Source organism: Myotis davidii, unplaced genomic scaffold, assembly GCF_000327345.1.
Source record: "Myotis davidii unplaced genomic scaffold, ASM32734v1 scaffold334, whole genome shotgun sequence".
In the NCBI taxonomy this organism is placed as follows: domain Eukaryota; kingdom Metazoa; phylum Chordata; class Mammalia; order Chiroptera; family Vespertilionidae; genus Myotis; species Myotis davidii.
In genome coordinates, this window is record NW_006285797.1 from 327,108 (window position 1) to 351,135 (window position 24,028).

A 24,028-nucleotide genomic window follows, 5' to 3' on the forward strand; every position below is an offset into this window, starting at 1 on the left:
AGTTCTCCAGGTTCTCCAGCCAAGTTCTCCAGGTTCTCCAGCCAGGTTCTGTAGCCATGTTCCCTCGCTAGGTTCTCCAGCCAGGTTCTGTCCAGGTTCTCCAGCCAGGTTCAGTCACCAGGTTCTAGTCAGGTTCTCTTGCCATGTTCTATCCAGGTTCCATAGCCAGGTTCTGTCTCTAGGTTCTTTGGCCAGGTTCAGTAGCCAGCATTTCCAGCCAAGTTCTGTCTAGGTTCTGTTCTAAATGAAATTTCTAATAGGAGACTAAACAGTTTACCAATTGTGATGAAAAAGACAATAATTATGACTTATTTTAACAGGCTACAAAGTTTAATAAGAGATCTACTTTCACTGGGGATTTAAGAAAATTAATCATCTTCGAATAGGGTGGCTATACCAAATTGTCCAGAGAGTTGGGTTAATTTTGAGGGGTGGTCAGAGAGTAGATAATCAAAAATAGCCTGGACAAGAAGGAAACAATGTTGGCCACAGAAATGATAAAACCAGCTTTGTCAAGATGGAGATAGAGTTTGTGGGTGAAAATAACCAGTTATGGAGCCCGGAGAGATTGGTGAGGCTGGGTTATGCAGCATCTCAGGTAATACTAATTCGAATTTTTCCAGAAGGTGCTGGGAAATTGTGTAAGTGTTCTAAGCAAAGAAATAACAAGACCAAAATTATGATTTAGAGCAGTAACTCAGGAAGTAGTCTAGACTCTAGCAGGGGTGGGCAAACTTTTTGACTCGAGGGCCACAATGGGTTCTTAAACTGGACCGGAGGGCCAGAACAAAAGCATGGATGGAGTGTTTGTGTGAACTAATATAAATTCAAAGTAAACATCATTACATAAAAGGGTATGGTCTTTTTTTTTTAGTTTTATTCATTTCAAACGGGCCGGATCCGGCCTGCGGGCTGTAGTTTGCCCACGGCTGCTAGAGGATAGCAGAATGGGCACACTGAAAGTAGGGAGAACAGTTTGGTAATGGCTATGTTAATCCAGGTGAGAAAATGGGAAGTGGCAGCACTCAATTTTACTAGTAAATGGTGAGTTCACTGAACAGAATAATCACAATGTATTTAACTCATCCTACTTTAATCTATGCTGCTTTCAAGTCTTCACTATTATAACAGAGGTGCACTGGACATACATGTAACTTTACATATTTTGAATTATTTTTCCCAGACCAGGTTGCCAGAGTAAGAATAGGAGTTAGTAGGCATGGATACTTTTAGATCAGTTGATGCAAGTTTATGATATGCTCTTTGAAAGATCTCTTCTGTGAATATTTTAAATACATTTTCCTCCCATTTTCTTTGAAGAATATACTTTAAGAAAACTGAAGACACATTCTTTTCAGTTTGACATATTCTTTTGATAATCATTAATCCCTTTCCCCCCATTATTTCTAACAGAGATGAAAACTTGTGAGATTTTCTTGGCTTGCTTTCTTTTTTGTGCACCTTTATCTTGAACAAAATCAAAGTGTATGAAGGATTATACCTCAGACGATAGCCAGTATATAGGGGTCAAAACAAAGTTGTTGTTTTTTTTTTTAAGTATTGGCATTAAAAAGCTAACTGTTAGAGAAAATTAAAAGTAAATGAATAAAATCAGTGATATTTAGAATGTAAATAACACTGGTTACTTTATTAAAAGGAAAGTTATTAGGTCAAATTAGGGTTTATATTTAATGCCTGGCAGAATCCCTTTAGGTTAAGCCTCTTTCAGTTAATTTGATCAAATCATGGATTTGAAATGCAAAATGACAACCTTATATTAACCCAGTGATGGCGAACCTCTGACATGCAAACTCATTTTTTGGTTGATTTTTCTTTGTTAAATGGCATTTAAATATATAAAATAAATATCAAAAATATAAATCTTTGTTTTACTATGGCTGCAAATATCAAAAAATTTCTATATGTGACACGGCACCAGAGTTAAGTTAGGGTTTTTCAAAATGCTGACAAGCCGAGCTCAAAAGGTTCGCCATCACTGTATTAACCCATATAAGCAACTTTCAAAAGAAACACTATGATGAGAAAAACATGAATTATGAAAATATTTTGTAATAGAGAACATTCTGTAAGGTCACTCCTGTGTATGAGACAACGGAGCCATGTGATGGAATGATAGCAGACACATTTCTGAAGTGGGAAAAGCTTCTCTGGTGGAAATGTCAAAAGAAATCAGAATCAACCTGTTGTAGAATTTTGAGATCATCTACATTAAGCACGAATCAGATTTGCATATTTATGCTATGCGATCAAATAAAACTGAATATCTGTGCTTATGCTCATGGTTCCTCCAACCTGGTTTACTTCATCCCTCTCTATCTTCGGCTCAGGTGCCCCCTTTTCTGGCCTCGTTTCTCTGGCTTTCTGATGACTCTATTTATAAAATATCCGACCTGTTTAAGAATAGCAGCATTTAGAGTCCAAGTACGAGAATGTTGGACACACTTCCCTCTCTGAGAACCCTTAGACTACTTGACATTACCTCACCTGAGTGATTCCTGTCATTTATTGAGTTCAGAATCTATAAATTAGAGTCTAACTCAATGGGAGTCATCTCCTGTAAGTTAGGGGCCCATGAGGTAACCTAACATAAAGTATTCTCCCAATAGAAATGCCCAGTAATGCATGGTGCCTGGGTAATAACCATCAGGACTAACATCTGTTTAGTACTTACTAGGCACCAGGCACTGCTTGTGCAGCATAAACGTGCAACCAAAAGATTTGTCAGCTGCAACTGCATTGCTGACTGCTTGAGAAACGTTTCCAAACTTATAGGTAACAGCTGCAAAGGGTCCCTCCAAACCCTCCAAACTTCTCTAGCTGTCCTACTGTTTCCCTAAGGCCCTTGGTCCTGTCTACAATCCACGCACTAAAGAGTTAACACCTGGTCCTACAAAGCTCTCTTGAATTCTGCTCTAGCCTCCCAGCACTGCGGCACCCCAGGGGGCAATCTTACTGACAGTATTCATTTAGGGAGCATTGAGTACTTGTGCTCTAGTGCCAACTGCCTGGGTTCAAATCCTAACTCTCCTACTTACAAGATATGTGATTCGGGGCAAATTAATCTTTCTTTTTTACTCAGTTTTCTTCATCTCTAAAATGGAGATGATATTGTATCTATCTCAAGGAATGGTTTTGAAATTAAATGCATCAGTATATACAGAGCATTTAGAAGAGACTTGACTCATAGTAGGTATAATAAAAGTGTTATCACCTGAGGATATTTTTCCATTGATTTTTAGAGAGAGTGTAAGGGGGAGTGACAGGCAGAGAGAAACATTAATGTGAGAGAGAAACATCAATTGGTTCCCTCCTGCATCCTCCCCAATCAGAGCCTGGATTGAACATGCAACCGAGGTATGTGCCTTTGACCAGAATTGAAGCCAGGACCCTTCAGTCTGAGGGCTGATGCTCTATCCAGTGAACCAATCTGTCCAGGGCTACAATTGTATTTTTTTTATAACTCTTTCTTGTAGAAGGATTAAAACCATCTTAACTCCCCACCAGCTTAAATTTTATCAACCCAAATAATGAGGACTATGGATAACCTGCTATGGATGAGGCAAAAGCAAAGACATAAGAACAAATAAAACAAGTTTCCTTTCATGAAGAATCCTATATAAAAGCCTAATATGCTAAGTGACTGGTCATCTGGCCATCTGTTTAACCAATCAAAGTGTAATATACTAATAATATGCTAAGGCCATTCAACCGCTCACTATGATGTGCACTGACCTCCAGGGGGCAGACAGTTGACTGGTCAACCAGTTGCTATATGTGCACTGACCACCAGGGGGCAGACACTCCAACTGGTAGGTTAGCTTGCTGCTGTGGTCCGGCCAGCAAGATGTGCCAGACATGCCCTAGAGCCCTCCCGCAGTCCATCCCCGGCTGGCCAACCTCCCGTGTCTCTCCCTGGCCCTGATGATGCATCGGTGGGGTCCCTCGACCTGGCTTGCACCCTCTTGCAATCCAGGACTCCTCAGGGGATGTTGGAGAGCCGGTTTCAGCCTGATCCCACAGGCCAGGCCTAGGGACCCCACTGGTGCACGAATTCATGCACCAGGCCTCTAGTCTTACAATAAAGTACTGTGATGGAATTAAAGGCTTCCATGTGGTAAAGAAAGTGATTCAGGTTGTTCAGGGATTAGCAAACTCAAATTCCCGGCAGATAATGAAGAGACACCATGGCCTAGATGGTGAACACCAGAGCTGACACCCCTTTCCAAGAAGGAGCCAACATGTGGCTCTAGCCAGCCATTGCCATGACAAAATGTGGCCCCAGTGATGCCAGTTTTCCAAATCTCCAAAGAATGCCAGAAATCTGGATTTTTATGTAAAATTTTATAATTTTTAAATATTGGCAATTAAACTATAAAGTAAAGAGTAAAGAAGAAAAGAAAGTGTCTCAATTACCACATAGAAGATCTCAAAAAGACTGGGATGCTGCTCAGAGTATGCAGAAGTTCTAGAGGGCTCCTGGGTAGAGTAATAGCTGTAATGACCCTAATTTTTCCCCAGCAGTGGTATCTAGAATGGTATTGAGAGATGTTGGTTGAAATATTTAACCATTAGCACAGCTAGTGAAAATAACAACAACAACAAAAATACAACTGTAAAAGAGCATATAATTGAGGAAGTTGAGTGAACAAGTTTTTATGAGCCACACAGATAATATTAGAATTGGAACTCCATAGTTCAACTGGCAGGCTGTGGTGATGTGGGAAGTTCCTTAAATAATTCCCATTCTTCCTTGGTAGTTATATGACCTTTAACAAATCACGTAACTCCAGTGGACCTATTTCTGCCTTGGCAAAAGTATAGGTAATAGCAAATGTTCCCTGCGTGTTTTGTAAGTACTAAATGAGACATGATATTGTCTGGTTATGAAATGCTTATAAAATGTTAATATACTTGCTGAGCATGATTGTTTTTATGGTAGTGATTCTAGATGAAAATACAAAGGCTCCAGAAGGACTTGCTACATAGATGAAAAGTCAGAATTAGAACCCAAACCACATGAATTCTGGCTCATAAGTGTTTTAATGAAACATCATTCATATTGTAGCTGACTGTAATTGAAAGACTAAGGAGAATAAAAATACTCCACTGGAGGCAAGATAAAACAGGGATTCCCCTAAATTTGTTTCAGTTATTATAGCTATGCCTATACTCTGATTATCCTAGTATAGAAGAGAAAGTCAAAAGACTGAACTAAAGGTATTCTTCATGTGATAAAAACTTTTGATTTGAACATCTATTATGGAGTTAGAGGCAGGCCCTATGATTTAGTTCCTGGGATTTTGCTGGTGCAATTCTCAGGTTAGTAACTAGGTGAATTGTCTTTGTTGTTTTCCTAAGAATCTTTCCTTTTTGGTCTGGATTATCTGAAGACAGGTGAATGTTACAAAAGTAAAAATTGTACCCCCTCTTTCAGTCTCCAGAAGCTGACTGGCCTTGGCTTTATTGATAAATGGGGATAACTGTGCCTCAGCAGCGACTCTGGTCATGTATTTATATAACTTGCCCCCAGATATGAAACTTCTCAGGACATGCTCTTCAAAAAAGACAAAGCTTAAAACATTTTAGAATGCAGTTTTTGACCCTGACTCTGGGACTTTTCTTTCCTCTGAAACCATAATGCTTTTGTATAATAACATTAAACATACCAGTGTCAGCTTAAAAAAGCACAACACTTCAATTTTTGTTTGTTTTAGTGTTGGTTTTTGTGTCCTGGGACTCAGGGGTGATTCTGTCCGCTGCTGGTATGAAGACCCTGAAGCTCTTCACCTCTAGCCCCTGCTGGAAATAGGCCGTGTCAAGTCTATCAAGGGATCCTTGCGAAGATTATAACTAGAGTGTAGGAGGTTTGGTTATTTTGTTTAAAAATGTTTTTCTTTACATATCAAGCCATACGACAGTTTAGGGATGACAGTTTTGCACTGTAAAACACAGTTACAGAATAGTATTTCATGAAGTGCTTTTTTTTGAAGTAAAGTAAATTTTGATTCAATAAGTTTGAGGTAAGAAAAAAGAGAGAAGAGAATCAAATCTCAGGTACTTATGCCTCTGGTCAAAGACATTAGAGATGCTAAAAAAGAAGACTTTGGGGCTGAAATGCCTTTGGCAAAATTATTTAGGAATAAATAATGTAAAATACCCCAGAGTATAAAGTTAGAATAGAAATCTTGACTAGTTGGACAAGATCTTAATTTATTTCATGATATTTCCCAAACCACATATGTAAGGTGATATAGAATATCCAGCTTGTCAGCAGAATGTTGGGCTTTGTAATTTTAAGTTATTCAATTGGATGTGGCAATGACAAAATTTACCTCATTATAAAAGTCTCTTATATTAATTTTAAAATTTAGCTCTCCAATCATCATACTTTCTTGACAACCAAATTTGGTTGTGTGCATGATCTGTTATTGGACTTTTTGTTTATTAACTATTACAGGATTCAAGAGATGAATGTAATGTGACGGAAAGCAGCAGGATGAGTAAATTAAGAAGGACAAGAAAGAAAGTCACTAAATCACATATTTCTTCAACTGAAATAGGAGAAATGGATATGTCCATCTCAAAAGGTAGTTTGTACAACTGCTCAGCTAAGAGCATGAGACACTTAATCTCAAATATCTTGCTACCATTATCTCTCAAGAATATGTCATCAATGACAATCTCTATTTGGTCCACATTTTCATAATACATTTGCTTTTCTTCTATGGAAGAAGCAAAAACAAGTAAAATTTATTTGTACAAAGTCAACATAAAAGATGGCAAATACAGGGTTACAATGTAAATATATAAAAACAATCAGCCAAAATATTCAGAATTTAAAGGGGGAAGAATGAGGAGATACAGTGGGAAAAAAAGAGAGACTATAAAAGAAGCAACACATAAGTAAGAAGAGAAGTACGTTTCTGTTCTGAGAATGAGCACAAAGATCATTACTGAAGATTTGGGAGGCCACAATAAAGGTGGGGGCACGTTTTCATACCACATGTTGGAATTCCCAGCTAGACTCTAATGGGCCTGAAACAGTGCTGAACCTAGGAGTTAAACTGGACAACAGACTCCATTTAGAACAGTGGTGTTTTCCAAGGCAGGTCAGTAGGAAAGGGCAGTGTATGGCAACAATCAAAAGCAGTTAGACTTTTTATAGATTTTTAAAATTATTTTTAAATTCTCTAGAAACATTGCACCCCCTTAAGGCCTGCAACCAGGGTGTACTATGCTCACTGCCCTTTATTTGGCATTTACCGCCTAGGAATAAATTATTTCCTCAAGCATTTCCCTCCATATCACATTGGAAGACAGCTGAAAACAATGGCAACATCCCTTAACATTCTTCTGTATTACTACAGAAAGGATCAAAGAACAAACGGTGTGTCACACATTAGGGGATACGAGCAACCCAGCTGTGGGACCTGGCTCTGATGAATCGCATCCGCAAGATGACAAGGACTCCCAGGATCATACAGCAGAGATGAAACCCTCACTCCTCAAAACATCAGCCAGGGCTCCTGGTAATGAATTCAACCCAGACTCCAGCTGTACTGGTAAGGACTCTGGGACAAACTGGCATATAGTTCCAGCCACTAGTCCTAAATGCGTATGTGAATTAGAGATAATGTGATGTTGGTTGAGGAATGCTAGCCTGGGAGTCAGAATACTTAAAATAATTTATACAGCTATCATTGATAAAAGTGCTTTATTGTTTTCTTTACACACAAGGCTGCTCATCTAGAAAATGGAAAGGTTGTAATGGATGATCTCTCAAGTCTTCTAAAAGTGAAATTCTGTTATTCTAAATTTATGACTTATTAATAGTGATATGGCTAATTCAGACTATGAATGTATTGGTTAAAAATCTCTGAGATCCAAATGACAGAAACTAGTTAAAAAGAGGTATTTTTCTCCCCATGAGGGAATCAATGTTGAAAGAATTGAACAAACAGGTTTGGAAAGTAAGGAAATAGCTGTTTTGTGACGTTAGAGGTACAGTATCCACCAAACAACGCTTACTTCTGACACTAATTGCATATTTGGGAATTCCCCCAAATTAGTTTTGATAATTCACTATAAGGACTCACAGAACTCACTGAAAGTGATTATACTCAAGGTTATGGTTTATTATTGTGAAAGAATACAGGTTAAAATCAGCCAAGAGAAGTAACTCATGGGGGGAGTGCAGGAAAGTCCTAAGCATAGAGCTTCCACTTGCCTTCTCCCAGTGGAGCCATGGACAACACTATTCTCTTGGCAACAATGTGTGAGTGTTGTAACCAGGGATGCTCACCTGAGTCTTGGTGTCCAGAACCTTTATTGGGGTCCCACAGCCAACTGGCTGTGTGACTGACCTGAGCCTTCAGTCCCGCTGAGGGTCAAGCTGATACCACATGACTCAACAATAAATGACATTGCTAGATATCCTAGTGGGGCCAGAAGCTCCCGATAAACTACTCTTGTCAGGCAGGAAATTCCGAAAGCTTAGAGATGACTTCCCAGGGACCAAAGGGAAAGGCCAGTGCTCTCCTTGGGCAAGGGGAAATTCTTTACTACACACAGGGCCTGAGGAGGAAGTAGAGCCTGGGAGTGAACGCTATCAGGACTCCATATACATTAGTTTTCTATTGCCAGCATAACAAATTACCACAAACTTAGCATCTTGAAAGAACACAATTCATTATCTCAGACTTCGGTATGTCACAAGTCTGGGTTGGCTGAGCTGGTTTCTCTTTTACAGGTTTTGCAAGGTCAAAATCAGAGTGTTGGACCTCTAGCTTCTTAGCCAGGGACTATCCACTTGCTGTTCATTGAGGTTGTTGGGAGAATGCAGTTCCTTACAGTTGCAGGACTGAAGTTCCTATTTCCTTGCTGGCTGCCAACTGGGGTGGCTCTTAGCTCCTAGAATCCTTTCTCTGTTTCTATATCTCTCAGCCAGCAATGCCTCAAATCCTTCTCATGTCTGGAATCTCTCTGAATTCCCCTTCTTCCGCAAAATAAATTTTTTTTTCTGCCTACAATTAGAGAAAGTTCTCTGCCTTTAAGGGCCAACATGGATAATCCATAACAATATTAATTTTTAAGGTTTGTACATAACCTTAATAACATCTGCAAAGTCCATTCTGCCATACAGTTTGATGTAATCTACAGGTTCCAGGGTTTAGAGTCTGAAAGTCTTTGGGAGACCCATCACACTATCTCCCACTCTGCATTTCTCTGTGCTTTTTGGTTTCATGAATTTCTCCATGAAAAGCATGAGCACTGACAGCCCCTAAGCGTCAGGGATTATCAACACAAGTGCTACAGGGGCCAGGCAAATAATACAAATGCATGAGGAGGGCTGATAAAAGAAAACAGGAAGTGGTGCTGGCTTTGAGAAACTAGAGTAGAGGGTGACAAATGATAGCCCAAGGGCCAAATTAGCTTGCGAGCTGGTTTTTGTAAAGAATCTTTATGTATCGTCTATGGCTGTTTTTGTGCTACAATGGCATAGTTGAGTAGTTGGATACCATTTGGCCTGCAAAGTTGTAAATATTTGCTATCTGGCTTTTTATAGAAGGTATTTGTCAATCCATGAATTAGAGCATGCATGCACCATTCCAGGCTACCTCAGAGCTCCAGCCAATGGTTGCTATGAAGACATATCCATCTAGTATTTCAAATCTAGTTTTATCAAGAAAAGCTTGAGCTCAAAATCTTTATATGAAATTTTCTGATATTTGAGTGTCATCTCATTCAAAATATTTTTCAAACATTGGGAAGACTAATTCGAAAACATCTGCCAGCCACATTGGCTCTTCCACAGCAATTTGTAACCTTCAGCCAAAAAAGGGGGATGGAATTTTTCATTGCTTAGTCTCGAGTCAAAAACTCTGAGGAAAGAATTTTGTGTCATGAGCGGTCTCTGCACAAATCAGCAAGGTGCTTGGGTACCATTACTGACATAATTTAGTTAATTCAGAAGCTCCCTCTCTGGCCCCAGGCAGGATGAAGTTTTTAAAGCCCTAAGCACCAAAAAGTTTACAAACCCAAACAAAACACATTCATGTGTATTTTAAATTAATTTAAAATTAAACATAAAAAAATAACCCCCCAAATAAGTGCAAGGAATTTCAACATTGTATTTTCTTCTCTATAATACTTACTCTGAATTTTCATATGTATATGAAAAGTTCCTCCCTCTCCCCCACCCACTTTTCTACATTTTATTGTTTCTGTCCCTGCTTTGTACCAGGTTATTCTGCCACCTGGGCTTTTCAGCACTGCGGGGCTAGCACGAAGGTGGGGTACATTTGCACTAGCAGGGTGGCTCTCAGAGGGGACATGTGGATAAAGAGGAGCAGGCCCTGGGAAGGGAGCCTGGCAGATTATCCCCGGCATTCCATAAGCTGAATGCTTATAGAGTGCACTTTCTGAATTAATATTTCTGAAAGCCCACATGCCTAGCTAATCTGCCTTTTGTAAGTGACTATGGCTTGCTCACTACAACTGAACTATGTCCTTGTTGTCACTGAACACAGCCTTCTAGTTGCTACAGAGCTTGGAGGTTTTATGTTTTTTTGTATGTATTTTCTGATTTCTTCCCCCTAAACATTCACACTGGTAAAATTTCCTCTAAAAAGCACAGTGATTTAATTTATTAGTCCTCTGAGGGGATGAAAAAGGAGAACACCTCCCAGGAACCACACTGTAAGAAAAACAAATGAGACCTTGAACTAGCAATTATCTGCCTGCTATTCATCATGGTCATCTGGGAAGGGCTGACCAAAAGGTTTAATTGTAACTAACAAGTATGATTTATTTGAAGAAAAGAAATTCAGACAATGATGCAGCAAGATTAGTTACTGCCTTGAAAATGAAATTAGGTTGGATAGGGTTCTCATAGTTGGTGAAAGAAATGAACTTTCAAATGAAAAATGGATACTTAGGAAACATGCCAAAATATGTGGTCAATTTTTGCCTCTTAATTAGACAAGGTCAAATCACACAGCATGTACTGATGAATGAATGAATGAATTAATTGACTCACACACCTGCTTATGAAAGCCATCCAGTGCCTATGATATGCCTGTACTGCTACAGGTACTAGGGTTACAGCAGCAGGTAAACCTCAGCCCCTGGTTTCTTGGAGCTGACATGCAAGTGGGAAAGACAGGCAGTAACATGTGTCATACAATATGCAGGTGGTGATGAGGACTCTGAGCGAAACTAGATCAAATTTGTTATGGACTAAATTGAATTTCCCCAAAATTCATATGTTGAAGTCCAAGCTCCAAGTACCTCATAATGTGACTGTACTTGGATATGGGATTTTAGACCTTGGACCTTTACCTCTAGAGTTGTAAGAAATAAATTTCTGTTAACTCCTTCCCCGGCAGAAACGTGTATACTCGGTAGGGTCTCCCCTAGGTCCAATATGACCGGTGTCCAGTATGACTGTGTCCTTATAAGAAAAAGAGATGAGGACACACACACACATAGAGGGAAGACCATGTAAAGAGGACATCTGTAAGCCAAGGAGAGAGATCTTCAGAAGAAACCAACCCTCCTGACACCTTCACCTTGGACCTTTACCTCTAGAGCTGTAAGAAATAAATTTCTGTTAAAGATACCTGGTATTTGTTATGGCAGCCCTAGCAAACTAATACATATACTCACTATCCAGCCATAGAGAAACTTGGTGATCTTCAACCAAATCAATGGTTGGACTTGTGCACATTGTGATCAAATCCCATAGAATTGATATTCTAGGTGATTATGTTTTATTCATTTTTCACCACGAATTATCTCAGCTTTGCATTCAATGGCATGTTTATTGTCTACAGTTCCCTCGTTCAATAATATAAAGCTGTATGAGGGCAGGGATTTTTCTGCAGCTCCCTAGACTATGTCCAGAATAAATAGTAGTGGTAACTAAAAAAAACCAATCTATCTTGAGTGGATTGATATTTTTATTTTTTTAAAATAACACATTTATTGTAGAAACTTAGAAGATACAGATAATGTAAAAGACTAATAGGATTACCTGTAATATGACATTCTAACTTTTTATGTTGTTAAAATATGGGAGTGGGGAGAAGGAGAGGTCATTGGGGGATAATGAAGAAAAAAAGGGGGACATCTGTAATACTTTCAACAATAATGATAAATTAAAAAACAACAAACTAAATTTGTAGCTTATATGTAATTGCTCATGATGTTTAGAATACCAATTATCTGAAAATTTCCATATTTTAACATGCTTATAAATTTTATTTTCTTTAAGGAGAATTATTTAACTTGGGCCGAATAGCCAATCATTCAGAATAGGTTGGGAACACAGCAACTGCTAATTTAGCATGAAATACTGTAATTGCTACAGCTTAATTGTTTGTGTTAAATGGAAGGTAGTAATAAACCCTCAGGAATCTCAGTGTAGCCAAATGTATCAATAACAGGACATTATCTCTAATATATTTGCATAGGTGAAACCAGTAATTTGTTTTCCTCATGCTTCATGTACTTTAAATCTACTTAACCTATATTTTAAACTGTCCATCTTTATGCTTATTTTTAAAGCCTAGTTATATGTCAAAAAGGATACTCAGGTATCACTTTAAAATTAAAGCTGCTCACTGTCGGGGATGTGACAGATTGATGGGTATTCGAGTCACATATGATCACAGTACCATTACTAGGCTTACAGTAATGGTGCTCACTGTATGCATTTAAGAAGCACTGATATGGTGTTTACTATCTTCAGGAACTGTTAAATAACTTGTCATAACAAGCCTGTGCTATAGGCTTTAATCATCATAACAAGCCTATAGGTGTATTGTATCAATGAGAATGCTGAGGCACAGAGAGCATAAATCTTTGGGGTAAAGGCTGTATTTGGAAGTTGGCAGATGATCTCCAGTGTTTGTGCTGAATACCTACGGTCTGCTGCCTCTCCAAAGGTGCGGACGATAGATAACATTTGTGATGGGTACTGTGTGCCTGACCCTTCTATATTCAGTCATTTTACGTGATGAGTTACCCACTGGAAACCAAAGGTTCAGATTTTGGTTTCAATTTTGGCAATGAACTGAGAGTGTGATTTGGGGCACCTCGTACCTCTCTGGGACTCAAGCTAATGAGTTGATTGGATTAGATTATTTATCCTCCAAAGTCTCTTCTAATTGTAAAGTTTTAGAATTTGAAGACGATTTTAAACGTCTTGAAAAGAACAAAAAACTTTTTTGGCTTCTAATTTTAGAGATTATTGGTATCGGGGGTCTGCCTATATACCCCTTTTGTCATTCCATCTTTTGTTTTCTGGTTGCTCTAGGTTTCTAATGTTAAAATTGAGTACTCAGTCTAGATATTTCATCTCCTACACTCTCATTCTTGAAAAATTATTTTGTTTGCTTATTGACACAAATTTTAAATTTGACAGAAAGATGTAGATGCCTTAGATTCAGATGTCATTTTAAAGATATAAAGCCCTTTTGGCAAACAGAACAGAACAAAACAAAACAACCCCAGAACTTTTAATTTAGATATTACCAGTTCAAGGAGCTCAAAGTATTTTCTTTTCAATGGTAGTCATCTATATACAGATTTATATGATGCCAAAGCTGTCTAATTATGCAAATATATTCTAATTTCCATAAGCAAAGGCATTTTCAGTAAGTATTTACATATGATATTGCTATGTACTTATGCAAATGATGTTAACTTTCACCTAGTCCCAAGTGATAAACAATCTCCTAGGTCCTTTAGAGACAATGTTCTTGGGAATACGTAAGGTCAAGTAAGAAAGGTAAGATTTCTAGCTCTAAGCCAATGACACGAATGTCATAGTTAATAATCATAAAGAATAATCCACTGCTATCCAGCCTCCTTTTGCTTCTCATTTCATCATGGTCTAATGCTTTAGAACCATTCTCTGTTTTACAGATGACACTGGGGACAGCACACAAATTCTGAAGGTACCTCAACTCTCCTCTAGAATGAAGCACATTAAAAAAGAGATGGCCAAAAATCACCTTCAGTTTGTGCGATTTGAAGCAACAGATCTCCATGGGGTGTCCAGGTCTAAGAGTATCCCTGCACACTTCTTCCAGGTGAGTTTTACAAGTAGAGTTATGACTGAATGTAACTTCATGACCATTAGCAAGCCAATGGTCCTTATTACTCTTTCTTATTTTATTGTAATCTACACAGCAAGTTTAGCTGAAAACCAATACTTTATTTTGTTTCTTCTCTTGTCCCTTCCCAAACACATTATTGCTCCCCAAGGAGCTGAACACATAATTTCAGCTCCCAGACAGCCATTCCTTTACCCAATAGAAATGTAAAACTAATTAAGACTGGTAATTTTAGTCCTTCTGCTTTGAATAATTTCCCTCTACAGAATTATCTTTTCTCTCTTACTGCAATTATGAAGATTATATTTTGTTTGACATGAGAAAATTGCAACAGAAGACCCAGGAGCAAATATAAAAGGGGGAAAAATAATTAAATAGAAAGAATTTGCTAGATAAAAAGCATATCCCTTTTGGCTTCTATTTCTGATAAGAAAATACTCTATTGTTGGATGACTTAATGACTATTAAGTTCTCTAAAATAGAGATATTAAGAAATATTGTAGTTTTGGATATGTTCTAAGATTTTAAGATTTTTTTCAGTTTATAGCATGTCTTCATTTTAATGACAGGTATATTGTGCAACTGAAACATTACTTTTGAGGAATGAGACATCAGTCAATATTATATAAAAAAGATAATTGTTAAGCATGCTCTAAATTAAAAAATATGTAATTGTTATCACTGTGATATCAAATTGTAGTTTTTCTCATAGGCTTTATGCTGGGAAAAAATTGGGTACCTTCAAAACACCTTTTAAAACAATTGCTAACAGATTCAAATTTGTTTCGTAAGAAATTACTTAGATCAGCCTGCAGATATTGTTTCCTCTTTATCCAGGCAAGAGCAAATGTTGGTTACTTTTGATAACAAAATGTGAAATTTACTGTGGATAGGCCCAGGATCTAATTCACATGACTTTCTTTCAATCAATAAGAAACCATAACTGGAACTTCAGGTACTTGCCAGAGACCTCAATATAAAACTTTTTGTTACTCAATTTTTGCCAACTTCTAATCATTTATTCTACTAATGGCATCTGAAACTACATTTTTAAAACCTTACTTTAGTTCCTCAATGGAACTCCTTTATGAAAATACCAGTTAATATGTTCCCTGTATTTGCTGAGCATTGATACAATTGATGTAGAGAGAAAATTTCTGCATTCTATTTTTTTTATTGCTATTGAAAATATTTTCCATTATCTTATTCAATGTCTCACATATAAGAACCACTTCTATTTTTCTGGAGTTTAGATAGGGCAATTGCTGTTTATGCTTAACCCCAGTTTTCTAATACATTTCATTACCATTATTATTATTTAATGATTGTACAGTAGTTTTAACAAAACAACTCAAATTTATTTTGGAACTTTTGAAGGTATAAATGAGAATGAGTATTTATGTGTAGCATGAATATTTATACTTTAAGATTAAATTGATTTTGGAACATTTATCATGACTACACATTAAAAATAGGTTAATCTGTGCAAACCAATGTTTACATTGTGTGTCTGTCCCAGGTGGCACTGCTCAGTGGTTGAGAATTGACCTATGAACCGGCTGGTCATGGTTCAATTCTCAGTCAGAGCACATGCCCAGTTTGCAGGCTCAATCCCCAGCGGTGGGGGGGAAGGGGGGAGGGGCATGCAGGAGGCAGCCGATCAATGGCTTGTCCTATGTAATCCCCATAGTTAACTGCCTCTTAGAAGTCTACAGTAAAGAATGGGAAGTCCTTCTCAGTCCTACAATACACACCTGAGCAGCCAGGTCTGCTCACCACTGATGTCTCTATCTCTCTCTCCTCTCTCTTCCTCTCTAAAATCAATAAAAATATATTTTAAAAAATAAACATTGTATGTTTGTATATATATAAAGCTACCTGTATATGTATAGACATACCATTCTGTATGGGAAATTCATTAAATAAAGAGTGGAGTCAATAATTTGAATTTGCCAATGGCTTAGAGAAAAGTAATTTTAATCTTTATAAAGTAGTTAAAATTTTTTTTTCTATTTGGGGGAAATAAAGTATCAATTTGAGAATTATTGTTAGACCACGGAAAGATATAACATAATCTAATCCATTGACATCATTTATAGATGAGGAGAGTCAGGCCCAGGGAAGTTAAGGAAAGCTTTTAAAAAATAGTACAGGCAGTTAGTGGTAGAGCTGGGACATTAGTCAGTGATGCTTCTCTTCCATTTCCACTGCCTCTTTTTTTTTTTTTAATGCACCTTCTGCCTTGAGCTCTGCTTTTATATTTCCTTTTATTGTTAATTTGAGCTAAGTGTTCTTTCTTATAAAATTGGAAAAAAAATTGATTTTTTTTAAACAAAAAAAAGAGAGTAGAGGAAAAGACTGTTATATAATTGGAAAAGGTCAAATGGGGAACCTCTGAAAAGGATGGTATCTACTTTTTAGAGAAAACTCACCATGTGCCCAGCACGATGCTCAATGCCTTACAAATATTAGTTTATTTAAACCACACAACCAACTTATACTATCTGCTCTATCAAAGGATTAGTTTTTGTTTAAATTGTATGCAGATTCTTTCTATCGTTGACTTAATCAAAACATGATGTAGAACTCATGACTAATTCTTTGGTTGTTTCAAAAGGTGACCTTTAATATGGCCCAAATGTCAGTGATCATAGAGATTGGAGCTATTCTGTAAGAATTTTTATTGATTCGCTGGTGATTTATATTGTGGTGTGAAATTGCCCTACTGTTTATATTTTTAAACATAATGTCAGATAATAATTGTCATGAACAAAGTCCGTGTGTATATGCTTATGTATTTCCCACTACTAAGAAGGAGTAGTTTGCATTCTGAATGTTCATAAAAGAATAAAGAAAATGACAGTTTAAAAAGAGTGCTCAGAAAAACACAGATTAAATAACCTGAAAGGTAAAGTGGTACTTTTTACTATTCTTTAAATTCATGAAGAGTAAAATGGTAGCAAGCTGTTCTCTATTGTTCACAATCAAGTGCATGCAAACACAGATTTAAATTGCAGAAACTCTTGGAAGTCTCATGAATAAAATACATCCCTCCTCATTTTAGATACAGTACTAACATACAGGTTTTCAAACTAAAAAATTGACAAGTTCGGGAAATCACATTATTTCTTACAGCGAAAATTTGAATGAAAGGATTTCATACTAAAGTACTCTAAAATCCCATAATGTGTGTTTGTGTGTGAAGTTTATATAGACAAGTCTATGAATGACTTAAAAAATTAGGCAGCAGATGAGCAGTGCTCACCTTACTCAACATTATTACTACTAAATGCACATTTGGATCAGCCAAGTCAAGTGGCATTTGAAAGTATGTGTAGAGACAGTGGCTCACAATCAAAGGCAGAAGAGTGGGTTAGTAGATTGTGTCTGCTAGCACCAACACCTCCTTGGTAGCCATGCTCTTGAGGTTTGGAGGTAATATAGGAAACATTTTTTTAAAATATATTTTATTGATTTTCCACAGAGAGGAAGGGAGAGAGATAGAGAGTTAGAAACATCGATGAGAGAGAACTTCATCACTTTGCTGTTGTCTGGCACGTAGCAAAAGATAAATAAATGACCAGATCCATGGACCCCAAGAGGGTATATAGGGCTAAAACGTGCCTTAGCTATCACCTAGTCTAGCTTCTGTTTCATAGACACGGATGCCGAGGTACAGAGTCCGAGTTGTCTAACTTCACACAAATAATTCGTGGAAGAGCCAGGACTAGAATCAGATTTGGCGATGAGCCCTAGTTCATGCTGACTTGAAAGCTACAACATTTTGGAAGCGGTAACGGTGGAGATACAGGTCCACATTCACAGGCAAGGCTCCTGGGACTCTGTGCGGCTGTGAGGTGGCTCATTCTTAGAGGGATGTCAAAGTGAAGGAAGAGAGGAGGTCCGAGTTGCCTAACTTCACACAAATAATTAGTGGAAGAGCCAGGACTAGAATCACATTTGGCGAGCCCCAGTTCATGCTGACTTGAAAGCTACAACATTTTGGAGTCCGAGTTGTCTAACTTCACACAAATAATTCGTGGAAGAGCCAGGACTAGAATCAGATTTGGCGATGAGCCCTAGTTCATGCTGACTTGAAAGCTACAACATTTTGGAAGCGGTAACGGTGGAGATACAGGTCCACATTCACAGGCAAGGCTCCTGGGACTCTGTGCGGCTGTGAGGTGGCTCATTCTTAGAGGGATGTCAAAGTGAAGGAAGAGAGGAGCGCAGCTGTCGGCAGCCCTGGCTTCTCAGGTGTGTGTTGTAGGACTGACTACAGTCAGCTCTCTGAGAACTTACAATTCTCTACTGCAGACTTCCGAGAGGCAGTTAACCAGGGGGATTACACTAGGACACGCCAAAGGAAAGCCTCATCCGAAGCGTTAGGAACTATGCCATTATATAAAAAGAGCTTTGGAAAGTGCTTTTGGTCACGACCATTTCAAATAATTCCATAAGGCTTTACTTGACCTTTGTCATTTGCTCTAAAGGCACTTTCCCAATCAGCATACCTTTTACTTATGACGGCTATTTTCAGATTCCAGAGCCTACGAAGCCTTCCAGGCTAACAATAATGAGTTGTTTATAAAAGCACCATTGGGGATTTCTTTCAAAAAATTAAAATTAAGTTAATGTTAACTAATAGATGTTAAACACATTTTTTCCCCCTCCACCGCCCCTCCCTTCCCCATTTATGTTTGCTTTCAAGTTTCAAAACCTTGATTGCTCTCTCCTTTAACTTTAGGAAAAAGTGACCCACGGAGTTTTCATGCCCCGAGGCTATCTCGAATTGATGCCGAGTCCTAAGGGCCACGAAATGGATCACATACGAGCCACATGTTTTCACAGTGACATCGTCCTGATGCCCGAGCTGTCCACCTTTCGGGCGCTGCCATGGGCCGAGAGGACGGCGAGAGTCATCTGCGACACGTTCACGGTCACGGGCGAGCCGCTGGTGACGTCTCCGCGGTCCATCGCCAAGCGGCAGCTGCGCCGGCTGCAGGGCGCGGGCTTCTCCCTGCGCTCTGCGTTCCTCTACGACTTCTGCGTTTTCGGGGCGCCCGAAGTGATCAATTCCAAGACCATATCCTTTCCCGCTGCGACCTGGTTCAACAACCACAACCAGCCCTTCACCCAGGAGCTGGTCGATGGTTTGTGCCGCACCGGAGCCCAGGTGGAGAGCTTCTCCTCCTCCACCAGGCCCGGGCAGGTGGAAATCTGTTTGCTGCCCGAATTTGGCATCGGTGCAGCCGACAACGCGTTCACCCTCAGAGCAGGCGTCAGGGAAGTGGCCCGGAAATACAATTACATCACCAGCTTTTTCATCGAGACTGGCTTCTGCCATTCAGGAGTCCTGTCTCACAGTCTCTGGGATGTGGGAGGGGAGAACAATCTGTTCTGCAGCAGCCCGGGCCCCGGGCCTCTCTCCGCCACCGGGAGGCGATGGGTGGCCGGACTCTTGCAACACGCGGCCGCGCTCAGCTGCCTGCTGGCTCCTGCCCGCAGCTGCCGGAGACGCTTCTCCAAGGAGAGCCAAGAGCAGCAGGAGAGCGTGCCCGCCACGTGGGGCTACAATGACAACTGCTGCGCCTTTAATGTCAAGTGTCACGGGGAGAAGGGCGCCCGGGTAGAAAACACGCTGGGCGCAGCCACGGCCAATCCGTACCTGGTGTTGGCCGCCACCGTGGCAGCCGGTCTGGACGGACTTCAAAGCCGCGGGGGTGCCCTGCCTGGCCCCGAGGACGATGGCAGCCCTGAGCTTTCCCCGGCAAAGCCTCCTGAGATCCCTTTGAAGCTGGAGGATGCCCTCGTGGCGCTGGAGGAAGACCCGTGTCTGCGACAGGCTCTGGGAGAAACTTTCATTCGGTATTTTGTTGCCATGAAGAAATATGAGCTGGAAAATGAAGACACAGATGCGGAGAGAAATAAATTCCTGGAGTATTTTATTTAGCATGGATTCCCTTCCCGATTCCTTTAGAGATGTGGTTTTGTGACTTCAGTAGCCGAGCTAGCAGAAAGAAAAGATTGCGCGTTTGTAATGAACAAGAAGATTACAAGTGCCGTCGCTCTTCTCTTTTGTCGCCATGGAATGGCTCACAGACGAAGTGGGCTGCTGAGAGCACTCTGATGACAATAAAGTTGCTGTGGGGCTGTGCTATGCAAACTCACCGTGTCTTGTCCAGGGGGGTCATCATTTCCTGTGTATGTTGACCTCGATCAAATATTCAGTTTTTTTTCAGGCAACATGTATATTCACACAATAAAAATGTCTTCAGAATTAGAAAGCAAAATTTACATCACTTAAAAAATAATTTAAATCATACAGATAGGTTGTGACTGCCAGGGAGACAAAAAGACTTGCGAGTATAATCTCACGAATCAAGACATACTGGGGATCTATTTTGCAAGCATCATCGTGATGTTTCCAAATAAGTTAAATAAGTTTGGTAAAAATATGTCATGATGACAAGTCAGCAAGAGTGTTCCCATATGTCCCTTCTCTTTTTGCCCTTCTTCATCAGCAACTCCTTAAAGGCCAAGGAACTTCAAGGCTATAAGGTCGGCAAGAAAAAAAAAAAATCCACAAGAAATAGAATTCAGGCTGGGAATGATGAGGCCAAGTGTTTAAAACCATATTTTAAAACAATGCCCCACCTAGAGGCCCGATCTATAGAGTAAGGTGGAATGGGTATGCGTGTGGGCGTGGGTGGGCTCTGTGTGCTTTGCTCCCTTATTTGAAACTAGAGATTTCAAAGATGCCACTGGTGCTTTGTGAAGTGTGAGAACAACTGCCTAGATGATGAGGGCTATGTTTGCAGCTTAAATTTGTATTTAAATGACTGATTCTGCTGCCCACAGAGGTTGGTGTCTCTCCAGAGAATATTTGTTCCGGACCTGAATGAGATAATACTGTAACCGTCACTAAAGGTTAGCTTCTTTTGGGAAAAATGCCAACATCCACTTACCAGCAAATGAAAACCCTATTCTGGTGCTCAGGATCAAATAGGAGATTTGTGTGCAATTAAAACTGACTGTGTTCTCGATTTAGATAGCAAACACACGAGCTGAGGATTAGAATTTCGCTCAGACTCTCCTGTTCAACTTTGTAGTAGAGTAGTCCCTTCTTATCTGTGGGATTACAGTCCAAGACCCCCCAGTAGATGCTAAAACTGAGAATAGGCCTGAACTCTAAATATACTGGGCTTTTTTTTTTCTGTACATAGATACATAATTTTTCATTTAAAGGAAGCACTTTCTTTAAAAAATGGTTTCTCTTTAGCATATCCAAATGACAGCATCACTACTCTTGAGCTTTGGGGTCACTATTAAATACAATGAGGGTGACTTGCACACAAGTACTGTGATACTGTGACAGTTGATCTGATAACACGCAGGGCTACTGAGTGACCAATGGGTGGCTAGCATGTACACCATGGATATGATGAACAAAGGAATGATTCATGTCCTGTTCGGAGAGAGAGGGACAGTGTGGGATTTCATCACGCTACTCAGAAGGGCGTGCAATTTAAAACTTATGAATTGTTGCCCTGGCAGTGTGGCTCAGTTGGTTGAACATCATCCTGTGCACAGAGAGGTTGATTCTGGGTCAGGGATAGATGTTTCTCTTGCTCTCTCTGTCTCTGTCTCTGTCTCTGTCTCTGTCTCTCTCTCTCTCTCTCTCTCTCTCAAATCAGTAAAAACATATTAAAAAATAAATAAAACTTATGAATTGTTTATCTTTGGAATTTTCCATTTCATCTTTTCAGATTGCGGCTAGGATAGCTGAAACCATGAAAATCAGAACCGCAGATGGCGGGGAGGGGGACGACTACTCTACTCAGTAGTTTAAATAGTGACAGTTGGTCTGCCCTTCACTAATTGCTCCCCTTCCTTCTTTTTTGAGCAGGAATATGTTTGTATACAGAAGAATAAGGATCTTTGTGGATGAAGTGGTGGAGAGGAAGGTAGTGTAGGGGGGGTAGAACAAGGAAAGGAAATCTTCCCTTCATCTTCCGAGAATGAGATCCCATACACTACATCATGTCAGGGAGAGGAGGGAGCAAGCCCATGGCAGCTTGCTAGTTGTCTGCCAATGTTCATTCGCCCCTCTCTTCCCAGTAATAACACCTAAATATGTCAGTTGGGAACAAAGTTTGAAAAATCAAAGTGGCATTTCTGAGTTTCCATTGTAGCTGAGTATGGTCATGTTATTAGGTTCGGGGCAAGGGGAATTAAGTAGAAGTGCTGTATGGAAGCTCTGAGGAACTTCCTTAAAGGACAGATGCTCTGCTCCTGGTCCTTTCTCCATCTTTCTGCCTTTACCCTTCCTGCTGGCTGGCCTCAGGTCAGGTGGCTGGAGTAATGCCCCAGGGGATGGAGGCCACACAAGGTGAAGTAATAAGAGGGGACCTCAGTTTTGTGGGGCAGAACTCGATTTGCCCACATTCAGATTGTAATCTGAGAGAGTAACAAACGTCTATCTCCTGAAAGGAATAGTGATTTAGGGTCTTCATTACTTGTGACAAACTTTATATTCTATCTTACTTGTGTGTGAGTGTGACTAACTGTGCCAGTATGAGTGATATGTCTGAATGTAGGTGTGTGTGGGAAATCTGAGAAATTGAGGATGAAAGAATCCTATATAATAAAAACCTAATATGCAAATTGACCAAACGGTGGAATGACCAGTAGCTATGATGTGCACTGACCACCAAGGGGGCAGACGCTCAATGCAGGAGCTGCCCCCTGGTGGTCAGTGCACATACACAGGGGGAGTGCCACTCAGCCAGAAGCTGGACTCACAGCTGGCGAGTGCAGCGGCAGTGGTGGGAGCCGCTCCTGAGTCTGCTGCAGGTGGGTGGTAAGGAGCGAGGGGTCCCAGACTGCAAGAGCCCCGGACTGTGAGAGGGATGTCTGACTGCTGGCTTAGGCGGACATCCCTAGAGGGGTCCTGGACTGTGAGAGGGTGCAGGCTGGAGTGAGGGGCCTCCCCCCCAGTGCACAAATCTTGTGCACCAGGCCTCTAGTAAAGATATAAGAAGTGAAAGCCTACTTCCTCAATCTTTCCACTTCCTCAGAGGAGAATATGAGTTAAAGGGATCCACACGTGCAAAAAAATTGCATTGTCTCCCACCCTAACAGAATTCTAGAGACCCATTCAGAGTCTATGGGCCTGTGTGAAACACATCTCATGCTTTGGCTTGGTTTTATGTCAATGGGTTAAAGATGTGATAAAAAACAACAACAACTCTGCTAATCACAATGCTGGTAGCCTTTATTTTTTCCCTTATATATTTTACTAGAGGCCTGGTGCACAAAAATTTGTGCACTCGGGGGAAGGGGGTTCCGTCAGACTGGCCTGTGCCCTCTTGCAGTCTGGGACCCCTTGGGAGATAACGACCTGCTGGCTTAGGCCTGCTCCCAGGTGGCAGAGGGCAGGCCCAATCCCTAGGTGCAGCCCCTGGTCGGGCTCAGAGCAGGGCCAATTGGGGAGTTGGGGCGCCGCCCCCTGTCATGCACAGAGCAGGGCCGATCAGGGGGTTGAGGAGCTCCCCCTGTCACTCACAGAGTAGGGCCGACAGGGGAGTTGGGGCACTGCCCCCTGTCACACTCAGGGCAGGGCGGATCAGGGGGTTGGGGCGCCGCCCTCTATCACCCACAGTGCAGGGCCGATCAAGAGGTTGGGGCACCGCCACTGTCACACTCAGGGCAGGGCAAATGGGGAGGTTATGGCTCTACCCCATCACACACAGAGCAGGGCCTGTGGGGAGCGGGGGGGTCCCTTGCTCCTGTCACACACAGAGCTGCAGGGCGATCAGGGGGTTTGGGCGCTGCCCGCTGTCACGCTGATCCCGGTGCTGGGAGGCATATTACCCTTTTACTAT

The 24,028-nt window shown here is 40.5% G+C and overlaps 1 protein-coding gene across 3 annotated transcripts in view; it reads left to right on the forward strand.

The window, feature by feature from the left end:
- The window catches only part of LGSN (lengsin, lens protein with glutamine synthetase domain), a 28,409-nt gene extending 6,757 nt beyond the window's left edge, over positions 1-21,652 (forward strand). For 2 of the 3 annotated variants that reach the window (XM_015559486.1, XM_015559487.1), the window contains exons 2-5: positions 6,479-6,608; positions 7,389-7,583; positions 13,951-14,117; positions 18,889-21,652. In XM_015559486.1, coding sequence (XP_015414972.1) covers positions 6,479-6,608; positions 7,389-7,583; positions 13,951-14,117; positions 18,889-20,094 — 1,698 coding nt within the window. In that variant the 3' untranslated portion in view covers positions 20,095-21,652. The remainder of the gene's footprint in view (positions 1-6,478; positions 6,609-7,388; positions 7,584-13,950; positions 14,118-18,888) is intronic. The other variant, XM_015559488.1, reaches the window with a different exon arrangement.
- Positions 21,653-24,028: the final 2,376 nt, after the last annotated feature.